The 25,247-nt window shown below is 44.4% G+C and overlaps 1 protein-coding gene across 6 annotated transcripts in view; it reads left to right on the top strand.

Annotated features, from left to right (window-relative positions):
- The window catches only part of TSPAN18 (tetraspanin 18), a 127,645-nt gene that overhangs the window by 81,362 nt on the left and 21,036 nt on the right, over positions 1-25,247 (top strand). For 5 of the 6 annotated variants that reach the window (XM_065635810.1, XM_065635805.1, XM_065635808.1 and 2 more), the window contains 3 exons: positions 17,165-17,253; positions 22,464-22,555; positions 23,305-23,499. In XM_065635810.1, coding sequence (XP_065491882.1) covers positions 22,493-22,555; positions 23,305-23,499 — 258 coding nt within the window. In that variant the 5' untranslated portion in view covers positions 17,165-17,253; positions 22,464-22,492. Of the gene's footprint in view, positions 1-17,164; positions 17,254-17,449; positions 17,511-22,463; positions 22,556-23,304; positions 23,500-25,247 lie in introns of all 6 variants that reach the window. The other variant, XM_065635809.1, reaches the window with a different exon arrangement.

Raw genomic sequence — 25,247 nt, 5'->3', positions numbered from 1 at the left:
TCTGCTGCTGTTAAATATATTTCCACTGTTTCAGACGATTGTAAAAAATAGTACATAATGAATATTCAAAATATATTTTAAAAATAACCCATTATTGGTAAGAAGTGTTCTGTGCTTGGTAAGACTGACTATAGCTAAAATCTTTGCTAGTCCAATAGCTCTGGGAAAGAATACTCTGTTTTCCTTTTCTGAGAAAAGCTGTGTGGACACAGGAAAGTACCCCTGGTAAATCAAATCCGACCAAGAAAAGGAGAGGAGGCTTTTTCCCCTATAGACACTTTCGTCTTTCATGAAATTGCAGGGTCCCAGGATCCAGCAGCAAGGTGGGTGCTTCAACGCAAGACATAGATTTATCTGAAGGAGAGTCTGGGTAGAGTGTGGAATCAGAAGAAGGATGTGGTGTGGGGACTGAGTGCTGCACAAAAAGCAACACGAGGGTGCCCAGAGCAGGGCCCTTCCTGGGAGCTGCCTGTGATTCCCCTCCGTTGATAAAAGGGGCGGAGAAGGGAATGGCAATGGAGTTTGTGCATTAGAAGGACAGCTGGGTCTGTGCCCTCAGACCTGGGACTTCTGTGCTTCCTGTTCCTTGCTTTCCTGAACAGTAACCTCCCCACGCTATCCCCATAAACTTCAGAGGAAAAATCGGGGAGCAAAATGGTTTATTGAAAATCTTATTCTGAGTGGAGCTATATTAATTAGCCCATGTACCTGCTAAAGAAAACCACCCTCAACATGATGAAAAATAAATCTCACTGAGTCTTGAGCATCCTGCCTGAGTCACTAAACAAAGCAAGTAAAAAAAGTTTGTTTTCACATAGCAAAGCAAAAACATGTCCAGTTCTGATTTAAGGTGAGTCCTAGGAGACATCTCTTCTTTAAAGTAACATGGGGCCAGTAGAGGTGAGTCGGCAAATGCACAAATTGATTTTTTTGTCTCATGCTTTAGAGAAAGCACCTACGAATTTCAATGGGACTCATGCCTACATGCATTTTGTGACTGGAGCTGCTTCAAAGCATATGAGGAGCAGCGACTGTGAGCTGTAGGGTGCAGGGTTTGGATGTGTGAGTCAGATTTTCCATGAGCACAGCTCCTCGTCTGGCTCCAACGGCCAGCGCCAGCGGGACGTTGTCCTGCTCCTTCCTCCCATCTGGCTGCCTGCACGGGCTCTCCCCATCACTCCTGATGCCACACTCCAACCATGGCTCCTCTTCTGGTGCTTTTTGCTCCTTCCTGAAGTCCCTGGCAAAGGCTTCAGCATCATAAGGTTTCGACAGATAATATCTGCAATTCAGGAGGGAAACAGCAGAGTAGTCCTCTGGTTCCTTGAGGCTTTGTAAATACTTTCCCAACTAAAGGCGGTTTATAAATTTACTCAACACCAGAATTGCACAAGTTTGATGGAAATTCTCTGCTTATGGTGCAATAAGAGAGCAGAGAGTGAGATTTTGTGCTAGCAAATGACCCCTGGCTGGAAGCAGTCTGTTGATGCTTTTAAATGAACTACTGCTGCAGAGCTCAGGGCTCAAGCCAGAAGCACAATAGAAGGTGCATTATTATTACTGTTCTGATTATGGCAGATAATTTTGCTGTTCTCATTTACAAATTTAATGGTTTGTTAATAACGCCTGATTTGGGAATATAGAGCAGCCTATCAACTACGGGTGACATAATGGCATTGATAAGGATAATTGAGGTTGTTGCTATAATCTTGTTTGCTCTTCTTAATTGAAAATGACTTATCTTAATATATGATAGAAAAAAATTTGTTTCTCTGTGAAGCCTGGGCATCTTGAAGGAAAAAGAGATGTGTCGCTCTGCACTGTTTATATTCTGCTGTGTTATCTGTACAGCAGTGAGCACACAGAAGCGAACCAGTCTAATGTGTGTCAGCTATTGTGTGTCTGCGTTTATATTTTGTGTAAATAACAGCATGTGCTGTTACTTATGGCTGTGTGTGTCTCTTGTGGCAAGACTTGGTGCGTTAGTCTGTCTGGGGTATGTGGGGTTGATTAGAGACTGTTGTGGGAGGAAATGGAAATGAGAGACAGGCTGCTGAGTATTAAACGCTGGAGAAGAAACTTGGCATTTCATCTTCTATCAACGTTTGCCCGTAACTACTATTAACATTAATTATGGAGATACTTATGTGAGCACCCTGTTAGCCCTAATTAGAGTTAATGGAAGATATATGTCGATGTTAACAGGAAAACGGACAACCAAGCTTCCATTTCTAAGGTTAAATATTCAGTAGCTCCCTCTTAGACACCTCCAACATCCTATAATCATGCAATCAGACTTATGCAAAAGCAGAACAGTTTCTCCTGCCTTTTTTTTCTTCCCCAATTACAGCCACCTTACACTATTTTTGCTTAAGCTAAGGAGCAAACAACGTGTCAGTGGCCTCAGTTACGTATACTAATGTAATTATACTAGCGCTCCTCTATTCACAGTGCACCTCAGAACCAGACTTTATTAGCAAACCATTTGCTGTCCCTTTTACTGTCCTTTTAATGAATGCTAGTAGAGTCACTTAAGAGTAGCTGGAAGGACTTGGCTTTGTTCTGAACACAGACCTTGTGATAAAGAGCTCAGGGTCTAAGCTCTTGAGTAGGTCATGTAATATCCGAGGTCTGTAAAGTTCCTATCACTGTGCTATTGTTTGAAGCTGTAAAGACAAAAAACCAAACCAAAACAAACCCAACCAACCAACCAGAACTTCTTTGCACTCGTTAGCTATCTTTGGTATTTTGAAAAACAGCATTGCTGAAGAATTGAGGCTGCAAGATTTACAGGTCGTCTTGTTATCTGCTGTCGTGTGTGAGCATGTCCCTGCTGCTGACCTCTGCCCAGCAGGTCAGTTGTCCTTGTGGAATGTGTCTTTTCAGGACTGACTTGGAAACTTGTAATCCTCCCTGCAGCACCTGGGCCTGCCTTGGGTGGTGTCACATGCCATTCAGGGCACAGTGTGCTTTCTCGTGGTCCATTTCCTTGGTCATGGACATATGTTGTGACCTTGGATGGTGTATTGGGCAAAAAGTGCTTTTTTTTCCTTTTTTTTTTTTCCCCTCATGATCTGTTACATAGTTATGGGGCTGCCTGTTCATCTGATCATCTCTTATTACTATGCAAGTACTGTGCAGGGCTCCTTTGAATGGTGCTTATGACAACCTGTAGCTCCTGAGTGCTTGTTAACTGGAGCCACAGGAGCAGCATCACCCCAGCTTTCCAGCTGCGGGGGCTTTCTCCTGAAGCAACTCCAAGTGTTAGGACATCCGTGCTTGGCTCAGGTTGCAGAATCTGCCCCCCAGCCTGTTGCTGCTGAGGTGCCCAGCGCTCACACAGGGGGAACAGCAGGTGGGCGAGGGGACAAAGCCACTCTGTCCTCCTGCAGGGCTCTGCTCACCATTACCCAGAGCAGGGAGGTTGGTAGATTTTGATTTAGCCATTTGTCAGTTTATTCGCTTGATGTTCCTACCTTTTTTTTCCAATTGTTTCAATACAAGTGCCTATTTTATTTTGTGGTGCTCACAGGATCTGTTCAGCTTTGTAATTAATATGACTTTCCTGACTTAATAAGCAATGTAATGTTTTCACAGGTCAGATCTACGTGGACCTTTTTTTCCTTTTTCTTTTTTTTTTCTTGGTTGTTTTTTGTTTGGTTGTGGGGTTTTTTTGTTGTTCATAGGTGTGTATTTTTAATGGCCATTTAAAGTGCCTGTATTTAAACTGGTAGGACAAAATGGCTTTTGATAGTATTTTGCTCTAGGATTTGGAGTAAGCTGTTTGAGAGCTCTTGCTGACCACTGTTTAAAGTGGACAGATGCTAAGAAACCTTATTCTATTCTATGCAGGGCTGCTAATTTAGCTCTTACCTGTGTAATTGAAGTAGCAAAATCCCCTACTGCAATATCACTTCCTCCACTTTATGGTAAAGAACAATTTTTTTCTGGTGTATCTACATTTAGATTCACTAACAAAAAGGATAGATACATCACCTTTAAAAAGGAAAAAGCTCCCGCATTATAAAGTTTCTATTAAATTGCTTGCTAAGCCTTCAGGTACAGTAGGAAAGAAACTGATGCTCTAAAGGGAACATAGTCATGACATATCTTTTTATTTCAGCTAGAAAGGTGTGGTTTCACTTGGAGCAGAAGCTGCCTCTTTGATGAGGCCATGGTCTGGTTGTGTGGTTGGGAAAATGAAATAGTTTGAGCAAAGATATTGTCAAACCCACCCTTTGCTCCAGGTGAATTCCCTTGTTTTGGTAAGCCACTACAGCTGCACTGTAAAATGGAGAGCTCTAAGCAAAGCTAGGGTAATAACCACAGGTGGTAACTTCAAGCTGCCTTCATGAACTAAATCCTACCATTTTCTGTCCTTAAAATAAACAGACAATGTGTGAAGTAAATTCCTCCCTGTGTTTCTTATGACTCATACTTCTTGAAGCAGATATACAGTTTCTTCAGCCAAACCCTTGCACATCAATGTCTTAATTAAAATCAGTTTGTTTTCTAGGTTAATTGCTGATACCATACTCACAAGTGTAGTAATTTTTTTCTGTTCAATGGCTGAATGAGCTCTAACAAAAAATATCCTGTCCTAAAATGGATTATTTTTTTAATCTCTAGAACAAACAATAGTCCAGTTGAAGGCACTAATTTCAGAATCACTGAGCCAATAATAAAGATTTAAGTAGTGAGACTGTCGTTATTTTGGGTGTTTGGCATAGGCTTAGTTGATTTACAGAAAGGAATCATCCTGGTTGGTACTGATACATTCTGTAGTTATCTGGTCACCTCTGACTTGCCTTCTTTACCAGAAGGATATCCTGACTATTACCCCAAAATGCTTTGGAGCCACCTAATTAATTTGTAATCTTCCCAAGATAGGAGGAAAGCAGCAGATAAGTATTAGCTGAGAAACCCGAGCAGTTTCACCCTGGGATAATGGAAAGTTAATGTATTGTATGAGAAGATGTCATCTCACCAAAAAATGAATTTCAGGAGCTGGTATTTCATCATGATATGTAAAGTGCTTAAATGGGGCCTGGCTTGGCATTCACTTTTTTTCTTTCATTCATTCTTTTTGACTCACATATTTGTTTGGATGCTTCTGAACAAAATTAGTCTTGCAAAATGACAACACATATGCAAAAATCAGGTGACAAAAAAGATGAATATGGTATATGGTGCAGATAAGAGTGTCAAGACAGTGCATTGCAGATGAGAGGCAACATTAGGAAATAAAAGATGAAATACAGCCTCTCAACCAAAATTTGAAGTAGCGGAATTGATGAGGAAGAGAAATACCAGCAAGCCCGTGTTTGGAGGTGGTGGTGGTGGTTCAGTCAGTCTGGGGCAAGGTTTGACAGAGTGGGCCAGTGTCATCACCTGCTTTCGGCTTGGCCCATAGCGAGTGTGCAGGCTCAGAGAGGAATGCGGCCTGTTGAAACAACAGATCCCTGAGCACATCTGCCTCGAATTTCTCTGTGCGTCTCCTGTGCCTTGTGTTCCATCTCATCAGAGCCAAGCTGTACTCACCTCTAGGGCACCTGGGCGCACAGCTTGAAATGATGGGGGTTTAATGTGGTCCCCGAGTGGAAGGAGGCTGGTGTCAATCAATAGAAACAGAAATACTAGAAGGCCAAATTACACAAGTGTGTCCTGTGTCCAGATTAATATGCTTCATCTAAAGGATGTAAGAGCAAACTTGTTCTTCAAGGGCTGAAAAAAGGCCGCCCCTTATTGCGGGAAGTGTTGCACTGCAACTTTTCCGTTTTGAGTATCAGATAATTGGAAGTGCCTCCCTCAAACTCCTGATCAAGTCTGTGCTGACTGGAAAACTTTTGTTCCTGAGCAACTTTTGAGGGAGCTGCTGTAAACCCTGCATTTTCTAAAATCATCCCCCCATCCACCGCCCAGGCTTCATTAGCTGCCAGGAAGCCAGGATACTGACTCGTGATCCCAAATGCCCTGAAGACTCTCGTGCCTCTGTTGACCTCCTGGAAGAGCCAGTTCACACTGCTGTCCGTGTGACCACAGGGCAGGGTGGCGTGTGGGCTGCTGTGGTGCTCACTCCTGCTGCTGGCGTGAGATGAAGTGTAACAGGTCCATGGACATGTGGAGTACACGTGGCCCTCCCACAAGGGTTACGTGAGGGAACTGCCATCTCCCCTTGGTGTCACTGAGAAGCTCATATGTCCCTCCAGTGTGCGCTGAGGCTAAAGGGAAGAGAAAGATTCAAGCCATGAGTGAGGGCAAGGTGTGTTTTCACGTCTTTTGGCAATGAGCGGGTTGCTTTTGCCCTTCACCTCGGGAAGTCCTGTGCCGGCCCTTTCCTTAGCCACGGGCTAGGTGCTGGTAACAGAGCTGCTGCAAGAGTAAGACGGCAGTGCCTCCAAGCAGAAGGTGAAATTTCAAAACACGTTGGGCTGGCAATACCTCCCAGCTCCTAATGAGAACGCCTTTTGCCTCCAACACAGGAACACCTGTAGTGCCACCTCCATGCTGTCCGGGAGCCCTGGGGCACTGGCAACAGTGGTCAATGAGGAGCCTCAGCTGTGTGGTGGACAGTGTCTGATCTCAAGATGACATTGTTTGCTCTGTCTCTTCCTGTCAGTAGATGGTTAACTTGGGATTCTCCTAGAGAAGAGGTGACAGCGTCAACCCGCAGAGAAAACTTGTAGGGAGTGTCTGTGAGGGCTGCAGGAGAGCGTTTTTGTAGATATCAGCTCTAGATAGATACTTCCGTAGTTTTGAGATTATCGTTGTGGAGAACGTGGCAAATGTTCAGTACAAGCCATCTGATCTTTTTCTGTCCAGTTGCCATAAGGTCAGAAATGTGTGGTTCATATGAGGACCCCACCTGGGGTTTTGTACCTGTACATTTTAAAATAATACTGGCAGTCACTCAAAATGCTCATTTTCATCTAAAAATGACAATTTTTAGATACTATCTTTCTGGGTATTGCCTTTCTCAACTGCTTTCGGTATAGGAAGCCTGATGTAAGAGTTGGTCCGAAGAACGGTATTTGCCTGAACATCGCCATCAGGCACTTGGAGAACAGATGCCCTGATAGAAAGAATTGGACAATGACTTGGAGAGAGGCCTGAGGAAAAGAATTGTGTTGTACAGGTCTCTCCGACCCGGGAGCTACAGGTAACAATGGCTACTGTATGGATTCCACCTGCTGCCTGAGCCAAACTTGCCCCCACCTCCTGAAAGGAATTGTGTTGTACAGGTCTCTCCGACCGGGGGACAATAGCTGCTGTCCAGAAGACGGATTTTCACCTGCTGCCTTAGCCAAACTTGCCCCCACCTCCTCCCTGCTACTAAGGCCAACGAAGAAGAGCATGCGCAGAGGCTTGCCGAAGGTCTTGAGGTCACCCAGTGGCTGGCAAGCGAAGAGGGGACTCTCGGGCCTGCGCAGTTAAGCCTGGGTTGCGAAACAAAGGCGGAGGTTGGCCTCAATCCATGGGAGCGAGGCGGGGTGAAGAAGCATAAAAGACGATTCCCAACTGGACATCGTTGAGATCTCCTCACCAAAGGATCACGGATCGCGACAGAGGACCGGCAGGACGCTTCTTTGGGACCTGAGACCAGAGGGACGCCTTTGGAACTCGTGGTGGTAGCCAACACTTTTTTCCCCCTTTTCCTTTCTTTCCTTTTTCTCCACTCTCTCTATCGCGTGTCGCTTTACGGGCAAAATAATAAAGTAACACTGTTTGATTGAATTATAACCCCTTGGCATTTTGGTTGCCTTAATTTTGCGCTTCAAGATCAAGGTAAATGAACCATCATGAGTCCATCACCGAATGGACCATGACACCTGACACTCTCATAGCTTATTGCATTAAATCTCTCAGATTCCATGAGTGGCAGATGAGTGGTGGTGTTAATTATATTAAATACAGGGGAGTGGGAAATTATGACAATACACCAACTTGAAATGACTTGCCAGAGTCTGTAAGTTTCTGTGAGAGACGCTAACAGAACTGGAGCTATAAAGTGGTCTGAGCACTAGACAGGGGACCACAGAAGCTGCCCAGGACACTTGTGGGGTATCCTGGAGCAAAGCTTTAAAAAGGACACTGAGCTTCACAAAGGGCTTTCAGACTGTAGTGTGGAAAGCAATCTAATGCTTAAGTGGTATTAATGTTCTGATGCAAGGTGGTTTGTGTGTCATCAGACATGCAGAATGGTGACCACAAATCTTGTTTTGAAATTTGTCATAAAATTTATCGTCAAATGCATTTGCACAGCAAGACTCCACAATGTTTTCAGAAAGATGCTTCTCCCTATGCTGACAGCAGTGATCAGAGAAGATGCTGTTAATTGCTGTGTCACTTGAGAAGACTTTTCTTGTCCATGACGTAGAGCTTAGAGCAGCTCTGCAGCCTAACTAGGAGAATGCCTCAGAAGGCTATCTCCATGCTGGGGACAGCTTCAATATCCTGTTGTCCTATGTTTTCTCAGCCTAAACCTGGGCTGCTTTAGCTGTTTGCCTTGCAAACCTGGCTTTTATACTTTCAAAATGTATGGTTTTTAGCTGAAAGGCAGCATTGGTTTCGGATTTCATGCTGATCAAGAAAAGAGACATAGCAAAAGTGGAGGTATAGTGAACTTCAGCCACTGAAAACCAGTGTGATTTTGTAGTCAGAATTAAGCCCAGTCCAGACTGTCATGGAGGTTAGCTTGTCGAGTCCTGCCCTTTGCAGGAGATCTTGTTTTATCACTATTCTGTTGTCCTCCCTAAAAAGGTTGCCTAGACTTTGTAAAAACAGGAATTGCCAGATTGGGTCAGACTGTGTTCTGGCTTCTTTTGGGTGTGAAGAGCAAGGCGCTCAGCAGCCCAGCTACAAATTGGTTTTTTTACTGTTTTAAGGCCACGTGAGCTGCTCACGTCTTCATCATTCGCTAATAACATTTGGAATTATTCCAGCCCTGCTGATTTGAGTTAGAGGAGCTTTTATGTCTTCAGTTTCTAATTCCTGACTTCTAGTAGGTAAAATATCAGTGAAGACTGAATAAAAGAAAATTCATCAGCATCCAGAGTATTTCCATGGTTAAATTTGCTGTTTCAGTTTTGAAAGTGTCCTTATGATACCCCGTTAGTGCATGCCAATTCTTACTACATGTATGATTGATGGTGCTTCAGGTTTTGCCCCAGGCTATACCCAGTCTGCTTGCAAGTGATGCTGATGGTGAAGTTTCCACTGCTGCCATTATGTGTTATTTAGATTACAATAGAGCTAAAAACCCGAACCACTTCACAAGGAGAGAAACAATCCTTTCCCCCCAAAGCTCGCAAACCTTAAAACAAAGCCTGCCTGAGGAGACTCTTTGGCACTGTATTAAATATCCTTGCTGAGAAATGGTTTCTTACAATTATGGCCTTCCTAATAGGCACTGTGGGTAGTATCAACACAAAGCTGTCTGTATTACATGTTTTGACCTGTTTTAACCCCAGTCAGTCTCCTGGAGATGTAGAAAATATCTGTGCCACACAAAGGTCTTGCCTTTCAGGAGAAGTAGAAGCGGGTTTTTTAGAGTGCTAGCTTTCTAATAGATGTTATACATTTTGTGGGTGAAAGTCACCCTGCTGAGGCTATCTGAAAGCCTGTGCATCCATGTCATCAGCGCGTGAGCTGCTGTCTTTGTGTGCAAAAATGAATCGGTCCCCAAGTCTCTCTGCTTCAGACCACTGCAGATGCACTGTGCTTAGGGAATAAGGGTATTTTGGCAAAGCGGGTATATTGTTCAGGATGTTCTTTTCATTAAGGTGAAAAAAAGGTGTGTTCTTTTAATTTTTAGCTAATCTGAAGTGTTTGACCCAGATTCAAGCCTTAATGAAGACTAGATCCTCGATTTTGCTAGGTTTTTACATCCTTAAATATTTTTTTTTTGTTTTCTTTCTCCCCTGAAGAAGTTTCAAGTCTGTCAGCAATGTAAGTGGGGTTTGGATCAACCTCTGAGCAGTTAAGTAGTAAGGAGATTTCTGTAAGGTTACTTGGTTCCCCTCCCTGTTTGTGGAAGGATGAAGTTATTGTGGGGGAAGTGTTATAGGTGGCAATTGCAGCGACCTCCCCCGTACTCTTGCCTCAGCAAAGTAAAGCTGTCGCCTCCTCAAGACTCTCCCAACGTGTGTACCCTTACTGCCTGGTTTTCCTGCAGCGTGAAGCGGATGCCTTCAACCCCAAAGAGCCAGGCTGTCCGTGCCACTTCGTAAACACGGTCGAGGCATCAGCGGAGGAAGTTTAATTAGGCATCTTTTATTTCTGAATTCCTGGCAGTGCTGAAGCGTGCTCGCCTGGGCTCGGCAGCAGCCAGGCTCCCGGTGATGGACGCTGCGAGAGGTGGACGTGTTGCCATGGCACTGGGAGGTGTCTCCGCGCCCCACCGCGCCGGCAGCTGAGTCGGCTCCCAGCAGCGTGTCCTAATTGCGGCTGTGCAGCAACAAAACAAATACGCGGATTTCCATAAAGGCTGTAATCAAAGGAGCATCCCTTGCTTTTTAATATGTGCTGAATGGGTTCATTTGTAAGCTTATTATGAGTTCAGAGAGAGAAGCTATTAGGGTGATCATTAGCTGCCTGTGCGACTAGCAAGGAGAACCATAGCACGTTCCAGAATAACCCCTTTTTAATGTCCGCACTCTCAGATGCATTAACAATAACCAGCTATGCTGTCTTTCATGTTTCCCTTGCCATGAGTAAGGACAAAAGAGAAAGGAGAAGGGGACAGTGAATTGCGCACTTTCAAAATAAGTTCAGATGGAGAGAAAAATGAGGTGTTAAGAGAGCAGCAAATTCACTAGCATGACATTGTGTGTCTTGATGCAGTATCTGTTATCCATTGGGAAAGCAAAAGCAGCTGGGAGCCAGCCTGTGAGTCTTGGCTCATATCTCACTTAGTCCCCCTACTCCTGTCATCTACGTATGAATTGTGCCGAGTGTCTTTTGTCTGCCTGGAACCTGATCGTCGCTGGAGCGCTTAGATTATACATCTTTTGAAGGAAGAGAGAACATTTAGAAACACGTATGCCAAGATTATGGGATTTATTAACTCTCGTTTATTTTCCCGCAGAACATTTGAAGCTCTGTTGTGGGCAGTGACCATGGTTCTCCCTCTGCTCCTTCTTACTCTTTCTTAATCAGAAATCAGAAATATCAGTAGCAAAAGATGTTCGATATTCATACCTTAATTGGCACAGTTGTGGTCGAGATCGGTCACATTTACCTTTCAAAACACATTAGCTGCAGTTTTATGTCTTAGAGTAAGTTAAAGGTGCTGATTGCAGTGAAACTCAGTTTAGATTTGCACATGGAATGTATATGAGATGTAGAGCAGTTGAGCTATATGCAGAGTAACTTAGACTTCATGTCTACCTCTCTTCTCTAGGTCGTTTCACATAACCTTTGCTGCATTCAGGTTTTCCTGGACATACCACACCTATAGCTTGTGAAATGTATTTATTTCCTAAATAAATAAATCACTCTGAATCGTAAGCTCTGTGGGATAAAGACTTTCCTATTGTGTTTAGAATCCATAGCACTTTGGGATGCAATATTACTTTTCTTGTTAAAAACATTTAAAAGATGACCAGAATTAGACAAATAATGCCACTTCTCAGATTTCCAGCAATATTATGTTCTGGTTTATTTGGTGTTACTGAGATCCCTCATTTAAGATCTGTTTTTCTTTCAAGATCTTTTTCCTAACCTTTGCTTTCTAGACTGGCTAAACCTGACTAAGCTGTCTGGATTGGTTTTGCATCTGTGTAGGCAGTTAACTTGAATAAAGGGAGGTGTTCTTTTTTTTTAATTATTAATTTGGTGGTGGTGGTGGTTTGAGGTTTTTGGGTGGGTGACTGTTTTTTGTGTATGTGTTGTCATTGGTTTGAGTTTTGTTTTTTAATCCCTTCGAAGTTCCGTTTGGGATTTCTTTCTTAAAAGCAATTAAGACTATCAGTCCCGCAATTAAATGATATTAAAGGGTGGGTTTCTCTTTCTCCACCTTCATCTTATGAAAAAGCACTGAGAACAACAACAACAACAACAAGTTAACCTACTGATCTGGAGCTCCATTCTGCATTAAAACATGATAAAAGCAGAGGTTTCAAATTCCCTTGCCCGTGGGCCCTTGGCTGTGCCTCTGCCCAGCTGGTCTGGGGCTGCTTTTCCCTGCTCGGGAGAGGTCATCATCATCTTTTGACAGGACAAAGCCCTGTGGCTCATAGTAATCCATTTTGATTGCTTTCTTACTTTAAAATCAATCATTTTCTTCCTCTGCATTGTTTCCCCGAAGCCTGCAAAGTATCAGGAAACTTCTTAAAATATTGGAAGTCATGGGCTGAGGAGGATAAGGTTGCCACAGCAACTGCCCAGTGTTTCTGAGACGGATTCCTGCCTCTTTCAAAACAATCATGAATGCCATAAACTGCTGAGGCATTGGCTGCAAACAAAGCAAGGCTGTGGAAAAAAGAAAATGGAAAAGAGCACCAAGGAGTCAGTTGTTGTAAAGGTGAGATGTGTCAGGCTAAGGGGAAAAGTGGCGGGTATTTACACTTCATGTTAAATGCCCTAAGCCTCTGGAGTGCCCTGCAATCATCTGGAGTGTTTGAACACCACAGTATCTGACGTGACAGTGAGTAATATCACTTGGCTTGTGATGCAGCTCCGTGATCCGCTCGAGACAGTGACATCTATTCTGTCCTGAAGGGAAGTGTTTTCAGACACAGGAGGCCAAAGTTAGCCGCCTCCCTTTTGGTGTGCTAAACAGGCTTCTTTCTGGGGCAGAAGATGCCAGTCACAGAGTGTAACTTGTCAGCCAGAAGTGATCAACTTTTTCATGGGTTTGGGACTGGTCTCGGTACAGACTGGTGAACTGAGGGCTGTACTGTGGGTCAGGAGATCTAGCACATCCATTCTCCTTTTAGCTTTGGTTTTCTTATCTGCTAGACAGAATTAATATTGCTATATTATCAGTGCATATAATCTTTGGGTCATCTGTTCAGAAAGACAGACAATTAGTACCATATGGTTCCATTGTACTATGGTTAATACAAGGGCAAATACACCTGTTAGCTATCTGAGGACTTTTTTTTAAGGAAGAAAACTTAAAAGGGTTGCAGGCTATCAGACGTGTTGGTTCTGTATGCAATATCTTCTTTTCTGAGGTGGCTGATGTCTGTGTGTGAAAAGATGTATGAAAGAGCCAGACATGATGACCTGTTGAATGTTGCTTGGGAAGTGGCCAAAGTGAGCAGTTCATGTTTCCAACAGTGCTGTATGCACATTTGCACTAGTTGAAATGGAGTGGCTTATGGCCTGATGCTATATCGGCACTTCAAACACATACCCTAGCAATTTTCCACAACATTTGGAAGAATGGGTTCTGCTTTGGGACTTCTGAATACCCATTTTCAATGGCTGTGCATGCGTGGGAGATTTTACCTCCATATGATTTCATGTATTCTATGCACACATTGTGCGAAGTTGCAAATATAAAACATAAATGGTAAGTGCTGTGTTAATGGTTCTGCTGCAAAGCTGGTGCTTTTTCTGTGAAGCTTTAAGAGGTTCAGTCCAGCCCTCCTTTTCCTCCTGTGTGTGACCGATGTGCTCTTATGCACAGCCTTTTTGTGGCAGAAATGTGTCTTGGTTAAAAGCAGACAGCCAAGAGTCAGGATGGGACATGGACCAGTTGTCCTCAATGCTCTGCTTGAGTAGGAAACAGGGTAGTTTTAGCAGCAGCTCGGATTCATTTAAATACCATCCCAAGCCTCATATGATTTTAGTGTTATAAAAGCCAACCAGGTTGTTGTTTTAAAGTATAAGATGCCCCTAAGGGCTTTGCTCACTCAACTGCACTGAGGAATTAAATGCCCCAGGCAGTGCAACAACCTCATTCACTACAGTGTGCAAGGCAAGGCAGTCATGGCTGGTAAATGGGCCCATATTACAGTGACATTAGCATTTTAATACAACTAAAGAGGAGGTAGATTGACTGTAATTTAGTATCTAGTTGCATGGCCTTGTGCAGGTCCCCTCATCACTGCTCCACAGGGGCCGATTATAGTTACATAGTGCACTTTGGAATCTAATTGGATTTACGTGCAGTAATATAGTCGTGTCACAGCAATGACTCTGCTATGCAAGCGCGATGAAATTCCAGTGCAATTAGTTATTTATGTAGGAGCAATAGTTACAGGATAATGCATGGGCTGACAGCTTGTTCCAAGCTCCAGTCCAGGAGCAGCAAATATTTTAACTTTTATTCTGAAGCCACTGCAAGGGAATGATATATCCATCCAGGTATATCCAATCCTGCTTCTTCAAAGATGTTTCTCCTCACCCTTCACCATAAAAGCACTGACCTGTTGCAGAGGTCCAGCAGGACATGACTTCTGTCTTCAGCTTCTCCTTTGTCTGAACGTACAGGCTGGCACGTGTTTTGCTTTCTCTAGATCCTGCAAATGTGGTGAGCAAAAGGGACTGGCGGTAGCTAGAGGCACTTGTGAAGCAGGACAGCTGCATGCCATTCATCTGGTGGCCTTCCCACTCTAGTTAACAGGCCAGGAGACTGGAGTTCTACCAAAGACAGGCCTTGCTTCTCTGTCTTGCAGCCTCCGTTAATTTCTTGTTTCCCTTGCTACCTGTTGAGTGTATCAGTCTCTTTTTGCCCCCTCTCTCTTTGTTCTGGCTCTCCAACTCCCTGTCTTGCTGCATGAGACCAGCAGGAGTCACGAGTTTCGCTGCTTTTCCTTCATCAAAGCCCGCCCCTCACAAAGAGCTGCTCTAAGAGCAGCAGACGTGAAGAGGAGCCAGTGCCCCGCAGGGCTTGGTGTGGTGGCTGCGAGATGAGCGAGGAGGCAGGAGAAGGTGCCAAATGCAGCCGCTCGGCCGGCCCAGGTGGCAGCCCCGAGGTGGGAGGCTTGGCCTTGGCCCTAACTCCAGCTTCCACTGTCTTTCCCCAGCAGTTGTAATTAAAGGCATCAGCTTGCTCGAGTCACAATTAGACATGGTGGTTTTCACTTTCTGCAGTTCTCCCTAATGACAAAATCGTAGCTATTAACCAAAGGGATTCTGTTTGGCAGGGACTTCCTCCCCTTTTGGGCCATAGAATAAGATGGAGTATTGATATTGTTTGGCACCAAACATGCTCTTTCATCCCTTCTGACACAGCACCTGCTGCTACCCACTAAAGCATTTAAGCTCTTCCTCTCTGCGGTGCTGTAATTTCTTTAAAATGTTGTGACTTAAGAGGAATAAAAGAATAAAATTCCTCTCCCACGCAGACCTTTGAGGGCCTGTAGGGATGTAATTATATGCAGTAGGAGCAAGAATGCTATCATTCTGGTTACTTTCCTAATGATAGGTTTATATAGCACACTGTCACCTCTGCTTTAAAGTTAGAGCCGTCTTCTCCTGGCAGCAGATCTCCCAGGATAGTGGCATCACAGGACAGGACAACTGAAGAAATTGTTTCTCAATTGGACATGCAAAGCACAGCGTGAAGTGTCTCCACATACAAAGAAAAAGATAAGAAGTTAAGGGTACGCACTGGGTTCTGACTATCACAAAGGGGCTCTCTGCTCTGGGGCAGTGACTCTGGCTCTTGTCCCAGCTGTAGACTCTCCAAGCCCCTCTCTGGTGGTTGCGGCACCTGCTGCAACCATCTCCCAACTGGCCACATAACACCCTCTGAACTTCCACGCTGGTGGTAAAGCCATAGTGATCCAGGGCAGCCTTCGTACACAGTGTTGTAAAGCAGGGCAATTCAGCTGCTGCTTGGCAGATGCTTTCGGGACTTTGCAGGAGAGATGGGTCACTTAGCTATGGATGTTTGTACCCTCCAGATTTCAAAAAGGAAGCTATCCCTGCTCATCATTCAGAGATGCAGGTCCACAGTGACAGAGGAAGGACATTAAACTGAGGGATTCACGCAAAACAAAAAGCCTATGAATATTCATTATGCATTTTATATTGTAATAATTTCAGCCACCTTGAAACTCTTTGTTCGCTTCCTGCCAACAACAAACGATAGACTTTTACTCACAGAAGTCTTAATGGGAGGCAATTTTCAAAGGCATGTTCACAAATGTTAGTGGAAAACAGATGTTAAATGCCCCCCCTCCAGAAATCATGATGAAATGCTGGCAGAGAGAGAAGAGATAGACCCAGGTGATCCCTCACAGGGAAGCAGTGGCTTCAGCAAAGCTGCGAGTATTCCAAAACAATTTGCAAAGGATGAGTGAGTGAGTTACGGTGCTGAACAACCCTGCGTGAATATTGGACCCTTACGGCATGAGGCACTGTTTGAATAGTTAAAGGCTGCTTCTTTCCCACAGGCCCTGCAGTGTGGGTTTGGGTCTGTGTTGTACGGATGGAACAAACTGCCTGGGGGAGGGTGCCCTGAGAAAGGAACAGTCAAACAAGCATGCTTTTCGCGTTGGTCTGTAGTCTCACCTCACCTTTGCCTAGCCAAAGACTGTCATTAGCATTGTGTGGGCAGAAATTAAATTTTACTGAGAAAATTGTAACTCAAGAGCAGTGGCAGTCTGCACCCGGGTCTCTCTGCCTGCACCGGTTTGGGTGGGCAATACAGCAGCTTCACCCTGTCGCTGGTCCCCAGGCAGTGACAATGAGGCAGAGAGTAAGGAAATGGTTTGCTCAACTTGGCGTGAGCGCTGGCTGGAAGAGTGAGGGATAGAGCCCAGCGTCTCAGGCCGCTGCTCCTAATGGCTGGGCTGGGCTTCCCAAAGGTGCATTCCATCTCCCTTCCTCTGCCTTTTCCATTTTCCTGGTAAATGGGCTGTAAAGTCACAGCAGATTAAAGTTTGTCTAAACCTCCTATAAAATATTGAAGGTGCAGCTGGTATTAATCTAGTCCCGTTGTGGTATGAGGTGCATGTGTAATGGGACTATAGATTTAGATGTGGTCTGTGGGCATTTAAAACACCCCAAAGGTTATTAAAGAGATTCTGAAGAATTGAATCCCTCACTGGGTATTAAAAGCTCTTCATTAGCGCTAATGTACAATAAATTAAGGTGGCAATTAGACTGAGCATATTCATCAGGATGGTGTGTTTTAATAAATTGTGTATTTAACATGATTGCATTTTATTGACTTCTGCAGTAATTGCATATTTTTCTTTTACAGGACAAGCTTGGCTAGAAGGAGATACATGGGTCATACAGACAATTAAAAACTAGAAAGACACGGAGCTTCAAGTCTCAAGATTTGTGCAGGTGAGTCTTGTTTACAGCTTGCTCTTTCTGCCTGCTTTCTCTGTATCTCTGTCAAGGCTGTTTAGGTGCAGCTATGGTGTGCAGGAGAGGGGTAAGAAATACACAGCTCATCTGCCATCATGTCACCTGGGAGGTGTACTGCAGCAAGTTGTCTCACTTTGGTCCCCTAATCAAACTGCCTCTCTGTTCTATCTAGAGGACCACACTGTGTGTAAATGATACTCTGAGGGGGTTTTCTGGAAGACACCGCCTATTAGGTATGTTCTCTTAGCAGACCCCACCACTTTGTTTTAAAGGGGTTGGATATTGCTTGCAAATAGCAAACACAGAAATCTACCTGGGAGGGGGGTACTCTGTGAAGGGAGGTGAGCATGCTGAGCCAGGTCCCCATAGCTGCAAGCCAAAGGGTGGGCTGCCATGTTGCTGGGGAGAGGATGCAATGGAGTGATCCCAGGTTGTGGTGGTCCCTCACCACTGGGACAGCTAAGAGCTTCAGAGATGTTTCCAGTCACAGCTCAGCTGGGACGGCCTCTAGAAACTGAAGCACTTACTTGGAGGAGAAGCTAGTCCACATTTTCTAATTCCTTTTAAGGCTGTCTGGCAGTGGTTCTGGAGAGCTTCAGACATGTCTTCTGCTTCTACTTGGTTGAGTTGTGTGTGAATATGAAAGTAGGTGTGAGCCAGCACCATTTGCTCCTCAAGCTGTTGGCTAATATTTTGTACTGCAGAACTGGTTCCTTGGTTTTAAAAGAAGCAACGGATCAGTTCAGTGGACCAGGTCTTCATGCATGTTGAAGGCAAAGAGATATTTGTGTGCAAGGAAGATATACATCGACAATGTGATAGAAGATAAGTGACTGAAAAAATGGTTTGCATGAGACAAGGTGACCTCTAGAGATGTCTTCCAATCTTGATCATTCTGTGATTTCTCTCAAGTATTAGAGGTGGGCTGACTGAGATGAGCCATTAGGCAAGTTCACAACATCTGAATTCTGTGCAGTGAAATACGAACAGTCTGCAGAGGTATGTTAGAGGTGGGGATTACATGGTTGGAATAGTGGGCAAGGAAAATGGTTTACACACACGTTTTCAGCAGACGGTAGGAGTGGTATGATATGGAAGATGCAAGGATTGAGGCTGGTGAAGATAAGGTGCTCATGAGAGTTCTGATAGACAGGCACATCTCAGGGATGCTCTTGTTCCTCTCACCACAAGGGAACTTGGATATGTCTTAGGCAGCTGTTGAGAAAAAAACTTTTCACAGGGAGGGTGGTGAAACATTGGAAGAGGTGCCCAGAGAGGCTGGGGAATCTCAGTCCTTGGAGATACTCAAAACTTAACTAATGTGACCCCGAGAAGCCTGCTCTAACTTTGAAGTTGGATCAAATTTTGGAGTTGGCCCAGGTCGAAGGAGGTGGGTGTTTGTACTCAACGACATCCAGAGGTCCTGTCCTTCCTACATTTTTCAGTGATTCTATCTCCAAGGCAAAGATAAAGGAGCAGTCAAAGTAAAACTGCAGGTTTCAGTCTCGTGTGAAAGGGATGTGGAGACAGAAGGAGATGTCAGTGCTAACAAAAAGAAACTTGGAAGCAGTTTTTAGGGGTGTGGCTGAGCAGCTGCCTTTAGATATCTGAAGTTCAAGGTAGCTGCAAGGCATGCAAAATCACATTTCAGAAGGAAAGAAATAAATGGTGTCTGGAGAACAAAAAAAATGCATTGCCTTGAAAAACTAGACTTTATTCCTAACTGATTACAGCAGCTGGGGTATGTTTCCTGGCTACACTGCTGGGAATTTTTAGCCTCTCCATCCCTTTGCGAGATAAAATTCGTATTACTGGGGGAAATGTAGAATAATTTGTCTAAGAAAAAGCTGAACATTTATAGCTACATTTCAGACAAAAACAAATGCATCTCATATGTCTCACAGGTCTGAGATGGGACAAGCCAGAGAAAGCATCTGTCAGCCGCTGTCTTCTGCAGTTCTGGCTGTTAATATTTGCTTAGCGTAAAATGTCTCCTGCAGAGCAGAACTTAATCTGTCGCAAATTTGGGGCCTGGAGGAGGGGAGAGAAGATATTTTTAAAAGGTAGATTCAGACATAGGGGTTCAGTTTTTATTGCCCTTGCATCAGTGTGTAGTAGGAGTAACTTTAAAAATTTGTCTTTTGTGTGTGTGGCTTAAAAAGAAAAGTGGAAGGAAAAAGCAGCTCTCTGGGTCAGGATTGTCCTTGCACGTCAGTTATTTTCTCCATTCAGCCTGTCGTCAGGTACATTCAGCTAATTAGTAAGGCAGCAGTTGGTACAAATTATTTCATAATTACATTATTTGTAAGTAACATTATTTGCATTTTGCTTGCATTGTTTGTAAATAGCATTAGTTATATACTTTTCACAGTCTAGAGCACTACTGCATATATGAACTAGATGGTGATATATTTCATATACTCTGGCGTGCTTGAGCTCTGACATGGAACAGTTTTAAGTGCTGCGTGAGAGGTCAGATCGTGCTTTTCGTTTGATTTGCCCTGTTTTAATCAGTGCAATCACAAGATCCAAGTGGTGATCTCGCATGTGCTGTCTGGGAATCTGGGTCTGCAGCAGAAACTGGAAGAGTGTGTTGTGCTGGTATGTGCGGGTCTCTCTAAGCTTCCAGTTCCAGCACTGAAAACAGTTGCTCAAAGCTCCTGTTTCTCAGATCAGATCAGTGGGTTGGCATTTTTGGGAAGTCTGCATTGAGCTCTTACAACGTGGAAGCCCTGATATGTTCTGGTTTTGGCTTTGCCAGCCCAGACCTCGCACTGTCGCCACTGACTTCCACTTGCACATCCGGACTTGAAGGATTTTGGCATTTGTGAGCCGCACTGGGTGTGTTCCTGGCTTGAAGCACAGCACAATTAGTTGGGTTGCACTTGGTTGTTACTTTGCTGTGTGAAGCGTGGTGCGTTTAGAAAATACAAATCTAAGCCCAGCACCACCACTGGGGACAATTTCTTGCCCAGGCAAACCAGGGAGTCCCCACTTGTCAAAAGTGAATGTGCGTGTGTTCTGCTGCTCCCAGGTTACTATGACTGCCCGGCCCTGGCAGTGAAGTTTTCAGGACTCGATTGCTCAATGGATTTAGAGTCTCCCCTCCCTGCTCGTGCCTGGAAAATGTTTTAATACACTGAGTGGCTGCATGGGCAGGAGCAATGCAAGGAATCATAGCTTAGGTTTGTCTTTGAAAAGGCAAGGAGGCCTGCACTCAGCTTGTGTAAATCAGAGCAGTTCTAAGGGAGGCCTCTTGTCTTGCAGGGGAAGCAGGCTCAGACATGGCAAGTAAAGTAAGGCGGGAATGTGATTTATCAACTCTACAAAGCAGTAAGACAGCGTCAGACTCAGGAGTTGCTGCTTCTTGGACCACAGGCAATGTTTTTCATGTGGGTGCCTCTGCAGAGAGATGAGTGTGAATGATGTGAAGTGGCATGACGTGGCTAAACTGGATTGCTTTTTATTCCTTTTTTTTGCCTAAGGCTACTATGATATGGATTGGGAGTGGGGGGGAAGGAGGCGGAGCTCAAGGCAGCAGGACTCAGAGGTTTCCCAGATAACTTTCAGACTTTGGCTAATATACTGAGATTTAGCCATCTTCTGTTTCATTGGAGCATAACTTGTTTGTGTGGCGATGGGTGCCATTAATTCTGGGGCTCCTGAAGTTCCAGTATCCTATCAACTTGTCTGTATTTTCATATCCCTCTCTAGTGTCCAAGCTCGTGGGTTAGAGGATCTGAAGGTTCACTTTTCCCATGAAACTGAAGAATTCCCTCCCCAGCTCCTTACCCTGCTGGACTTCAAGATCTCCTTTCTCTGTGAGATCTACAGACATGACTTTACACACTGTCAGGAAGCTGTGGGCGTCAACTCCAGGCCCATGTCAGAGCTCTGTGCCCCACTCCATCTCCTACAGTCATGGTCTTGGCTTTGAGTCTCTCTGAGCAGAAGAGTTATACATCTGATATATAAGAAAATAAACTTTGTAAAGAAAAATATTGCCCTCATTCTCAAATTCAGATTCAGGTTTGTGTTTCTCCAGAAGTGAGGTGGACTGTAAGACTGGCTTTATGGAAGAGATGGATTATGAAGCTCCTGGGCTTTGGGAAGGCTTCTCTAGGGATGGAAGCGAACTTGTGCCTCTGGGTTGGCATATGTATACATCCAGCTGTGCGCAGTGCCTACATCCAGCTGTGCGCAGTGCCATGAATGCATTATCTTCTGTTTCAGTGAAAGTTTTACTATGTTATGTATTTCTTTGTCTGTCCCTCTCAGGTATTTAGTGATATAATTGCATACTGGGAGACACAGTCACTTCATTAAACAGCAAGCAGAAACTTTTTTCCAATGTAGCCTCACCTGCTCATGATTTAGAGCTGCTCTTCCAATAGAAGTACTGTCCTGAGCAGTTTGTTGTCTAATTCAGACATGGAGTTTCAAAACTGGTTAAGGTTCCTTAGCGTTTTTTCCTGATTTTAAAAGCTTGCCAGTGTTGACCCACAGGCTGTGCCTGCAGAAGGCCCGTGCAGGATGGGTTGTAGGCACCAGGACTTCACTGGCACAGTGACATTTCACACTGCATGACAAGCAGGTGCTGTGCCCAGGCTGAGTAACTGCGAGGACAGCCTCCTCAGGCCTTCCCACATCCACACGCTGCAGTCATTCCCAGCCCAGCTCCTCTAAATGTCTACAAGTTTCCCTGAAAGTGGTGTCCCTGTTTGTGTGGCATTTGTTCTTTAGAGGAAGCTTGTATGGAGCTAACTATCCGAAATGCTTGCCTGTGAGCCTTTCAAATGCCACAGCTGCTTCTCACTCCTGTGTCGATATGACCTTTCTTGGTGTGAAGTAGACAGGGACATTCAGTGTTTCTTAGACTCATCAGTCTTTAGAGACTGGGGAAAAAAAATCTTCATGTGCAGAGGGATCTGCACCTAGAGCTAGAGCTTTCCTCTCCTGCAACCTTCCTCTTCACATCTGCGTTCTCCCTTATACCTGGAAAAACGCAAAGGGACTTAGCAGCAATCATTATCTCTTACTAGCGTGTGCTGTGTTGCCTTGTTTGGGTAAGAAATAAGCCCTTCTTTTTAATGAATGCCACAGGATCTGGGGGAAATACAAATGGAGGTAGGATTGTGTCTCTCCAATAAAAATGAGTGTGCTAAGGAAGAGCTGCTGTTTTGCAGGAAGACTTGGATCAAGGAGCCTGAAGACCATGGAGGGAGACTGTCTGAGCTGCATGAAGTACCTGATGTTTCTGTTCAATTTCTTTATATTTGTAAGTATTTAGAATCCACTTACTCTCCTGAAACCTCCCGTTTCCAGCAGCGTGCTGCTCCCCAGCAGGGTAGGCTGTAATTTGGTAAGGTTGCCACAGTACAGAATTATCCCCTCAGCTCTGCACCAGCAATCACTGAGGGGTTTGCAGCATCCAAAGATGCTCCGACATTCAGCAAGCCAGTGCAGCGGTCACTGTTGTTTGAGTTATTCCTGTCCTTGGCAAGAGAGACCAGAGGGAAAGCTGTAACTAGTGGTGTACGTGGTCTGTCTTTGAATGGCAGAACAAATTATTTTCCAGTCCTGGGTGCCCTGCTGAGGTTTTCACTAGGAAACACAGTCATTTTCCTACCTCATGTGGCCCTGTTTCTCCTGTCTGTGACAGGAAGGCTGGGAACACCCAGCCACCCTGGGCTGTGTGGCGGGGAGGGTTCCTGTGTGCCCCTTCACTGGGCTGTCCCCTGCAGATGTGGCAGCACTCGAGACTTGGTCTTTCAGCATTAGGGGGAGTAAACGGTTGATGTGTCAAGGAAGAAAGGTGGTTTTGCTGTTTATTTTCATTTAGCAAGAAAGAGACACTGAGTAGCATGTCGGCGGTCACCTGCTTGGCGGAGAGTATATGCCACGAAGAAACACAAATTCTCCAAGCGAGCACCTTTGATCAAAAGATAGCAATTAATCCAATTTTCCTGCAGCTCTTGCTTTATGTTGACCTGTCTCCCTCTCTCTCCTCTCCTTGTGCCGTGACAGCTGGGAGGAGCATGCCTGCTGGGCCTTGGGATCTGGGTCATTGTAGATCCCACAGGTTTTCGAGAGATAGTGGCCGCCAACCCTCTGCTCTTCACGGGAGCGTACATCATGCTGGCTATGGGAGCGATGCTCTTTCTGCTGGGTTTCCTTGGCTGCTGCGGTGCCATCCGTGAGAACAAATGCCTCCTGCTTTTTGTAAGTGGCCTTGCGTTTTTTGTTGGCTTTTTGGTGTTTCCCGAGAACAGGAGTGACTGGATAGTTGACGTTGTGATAAGTGCATTAATGGGTGTCTGTTATTGTAGCCATTATTCCCTTAGATAATAAATAGGTTTAGGGCGCTTTAACACACAGTTAGAAATACAGAGAATTTGGTTTTTCTCTGTACCACGCTTGAGCCCAGTGGATACAAAGTCTAGGAGTGTATTTTGACTTTGTTAAGCTTTGTTTCAAAATGGTCCTCTTTCTTTTGTTGTTGTGGGTTTTTTTGTTTTGCTTTGTTTTTTACTTTTATAAAGTGACTAGAAGTGGTCCTCTTTTGTCCGTGTAAAATGCACAGCTCCACTTGTGGATTCATTCCTCACTAGTTCACAACAAAGCAGAGGGAACATGTAGAGGATAGCATCTGTGCAATGGAGCCGCCCATGTCAGCAGAAATGCCCAGCTCAGAACTGTGTGGTGGCCTTGCATTTCCGTTCCCAATAGCTGATCACTGCCCTACACAGCCTACTCTGTTCCTAAAATAAACCAGATTTGTTATCTTTGAGCAATTTTCCCTCTGGATGGTAGGGTTAAATTTCAGCCCGTGTGGCCATCAAGTACTATTTGTAAAGAGCTAACCTCTAAAATCAGTCATTTTTGACCTCCACGGTAAGTTCTGCAGATTTTCCAGCCATTATCTCTTACTGGGAAACATTACCAGTTATGTGTTGAAACACAAAGATCATTTCTTTTATTTTTCATTTTTGTCAAACGTGACCTTTTGTTTCTCCCTCTGGGTCTAAAGGGGCCTGGGGGTTTTTTGTGGTTTTTTTGTGGTGTATTTTTTGAGTTTTTGGTTTGTTTTGTTTTGGTTTTTTTTTTTTTCCTTGCTCTATGTTGGTTTTTTATTATTGTATCTTGCACAGTTGCTTCATGGTGCAAAAGAGGTTTGTCTCTAACTTTAAATAGAACAGGAAAGTCCACTTCATGAAGATAAATCCATTTTTTCCTAGAGATGAGCCTGCTCCACTGAGATAAATTCTCTCTCCACTTGGCTCACTCACCCCTTGAATTCATAACTTGCACATAAAAGCCCTTTTTTGGAAGGCATTGTAGGTTTGATTTCTAGTGACTCACCTCAGAAGTAAATCAGAAAACCAAATGTATCACCTGTGAAGTCACAGAGATTTGCCCAGGGGAACCTAATAAAATGCAAAAGGTCAGGGCCAGTGAGCCTGAGGTTATTCCAAAGCCTGTCCCTGTCAGTTTGAGAAACTAAAAGTTATGTTTGATGAGAAGTCTTGATTGTAAGTGAATGGGAGAGTAGTATTTTCAATTCAGACCACATATGCTGCATACAGATTGGGAACCTGGCTGGAGGAACAGAGCTCTGGGCTGTGCTCTCTCCTGATTTAACATCACAGTTAGTTACCTCACGGTTTGAATGTTCCTCCTGGTGTTTTAGTTATACTCTGGTACACTCAATTTTGTGGTTATTACTTTCCTGACTCTTAGAGACAGTTCTGAGCCCTGGTGCTTTATTTATTTACTTTTATTATTATTTTATTTCATACTTGGAATGTGAGAAATATATGGGCTGAACGTAATGCCTTAGAGCAGGAGAATCTCTGAAAGTAATTACTGGATGAGGAATTAGTGTTCCACTTTGATCAGGTCTTCCAGGGCTTCTGGTATCAAAGTCAACTCTTTTAAACAACCTGCCATCTCATGTCCAACAGCAGTGA

Source organism: Caloenas nicobarica, chromosome 5 (genome assembly GCF_036013445.1).
Source record: "Caloenas nicobarica isolate bCalNic1 chromosome 5, bCalNic1.hap1, whole genome shotgun sequence".
Taxonomy (NCBI): domain Eukaryota; kingdom Metazoa; phylum Chordata; class Aves; order Columbiformes; family Columbidae; genus Caloenas; species Caloenas nicobarica.
Note: the sequence above shows the minus strand (reverse complement) of the source record. Positions and strands in the feature narration are given on the sequence as shown.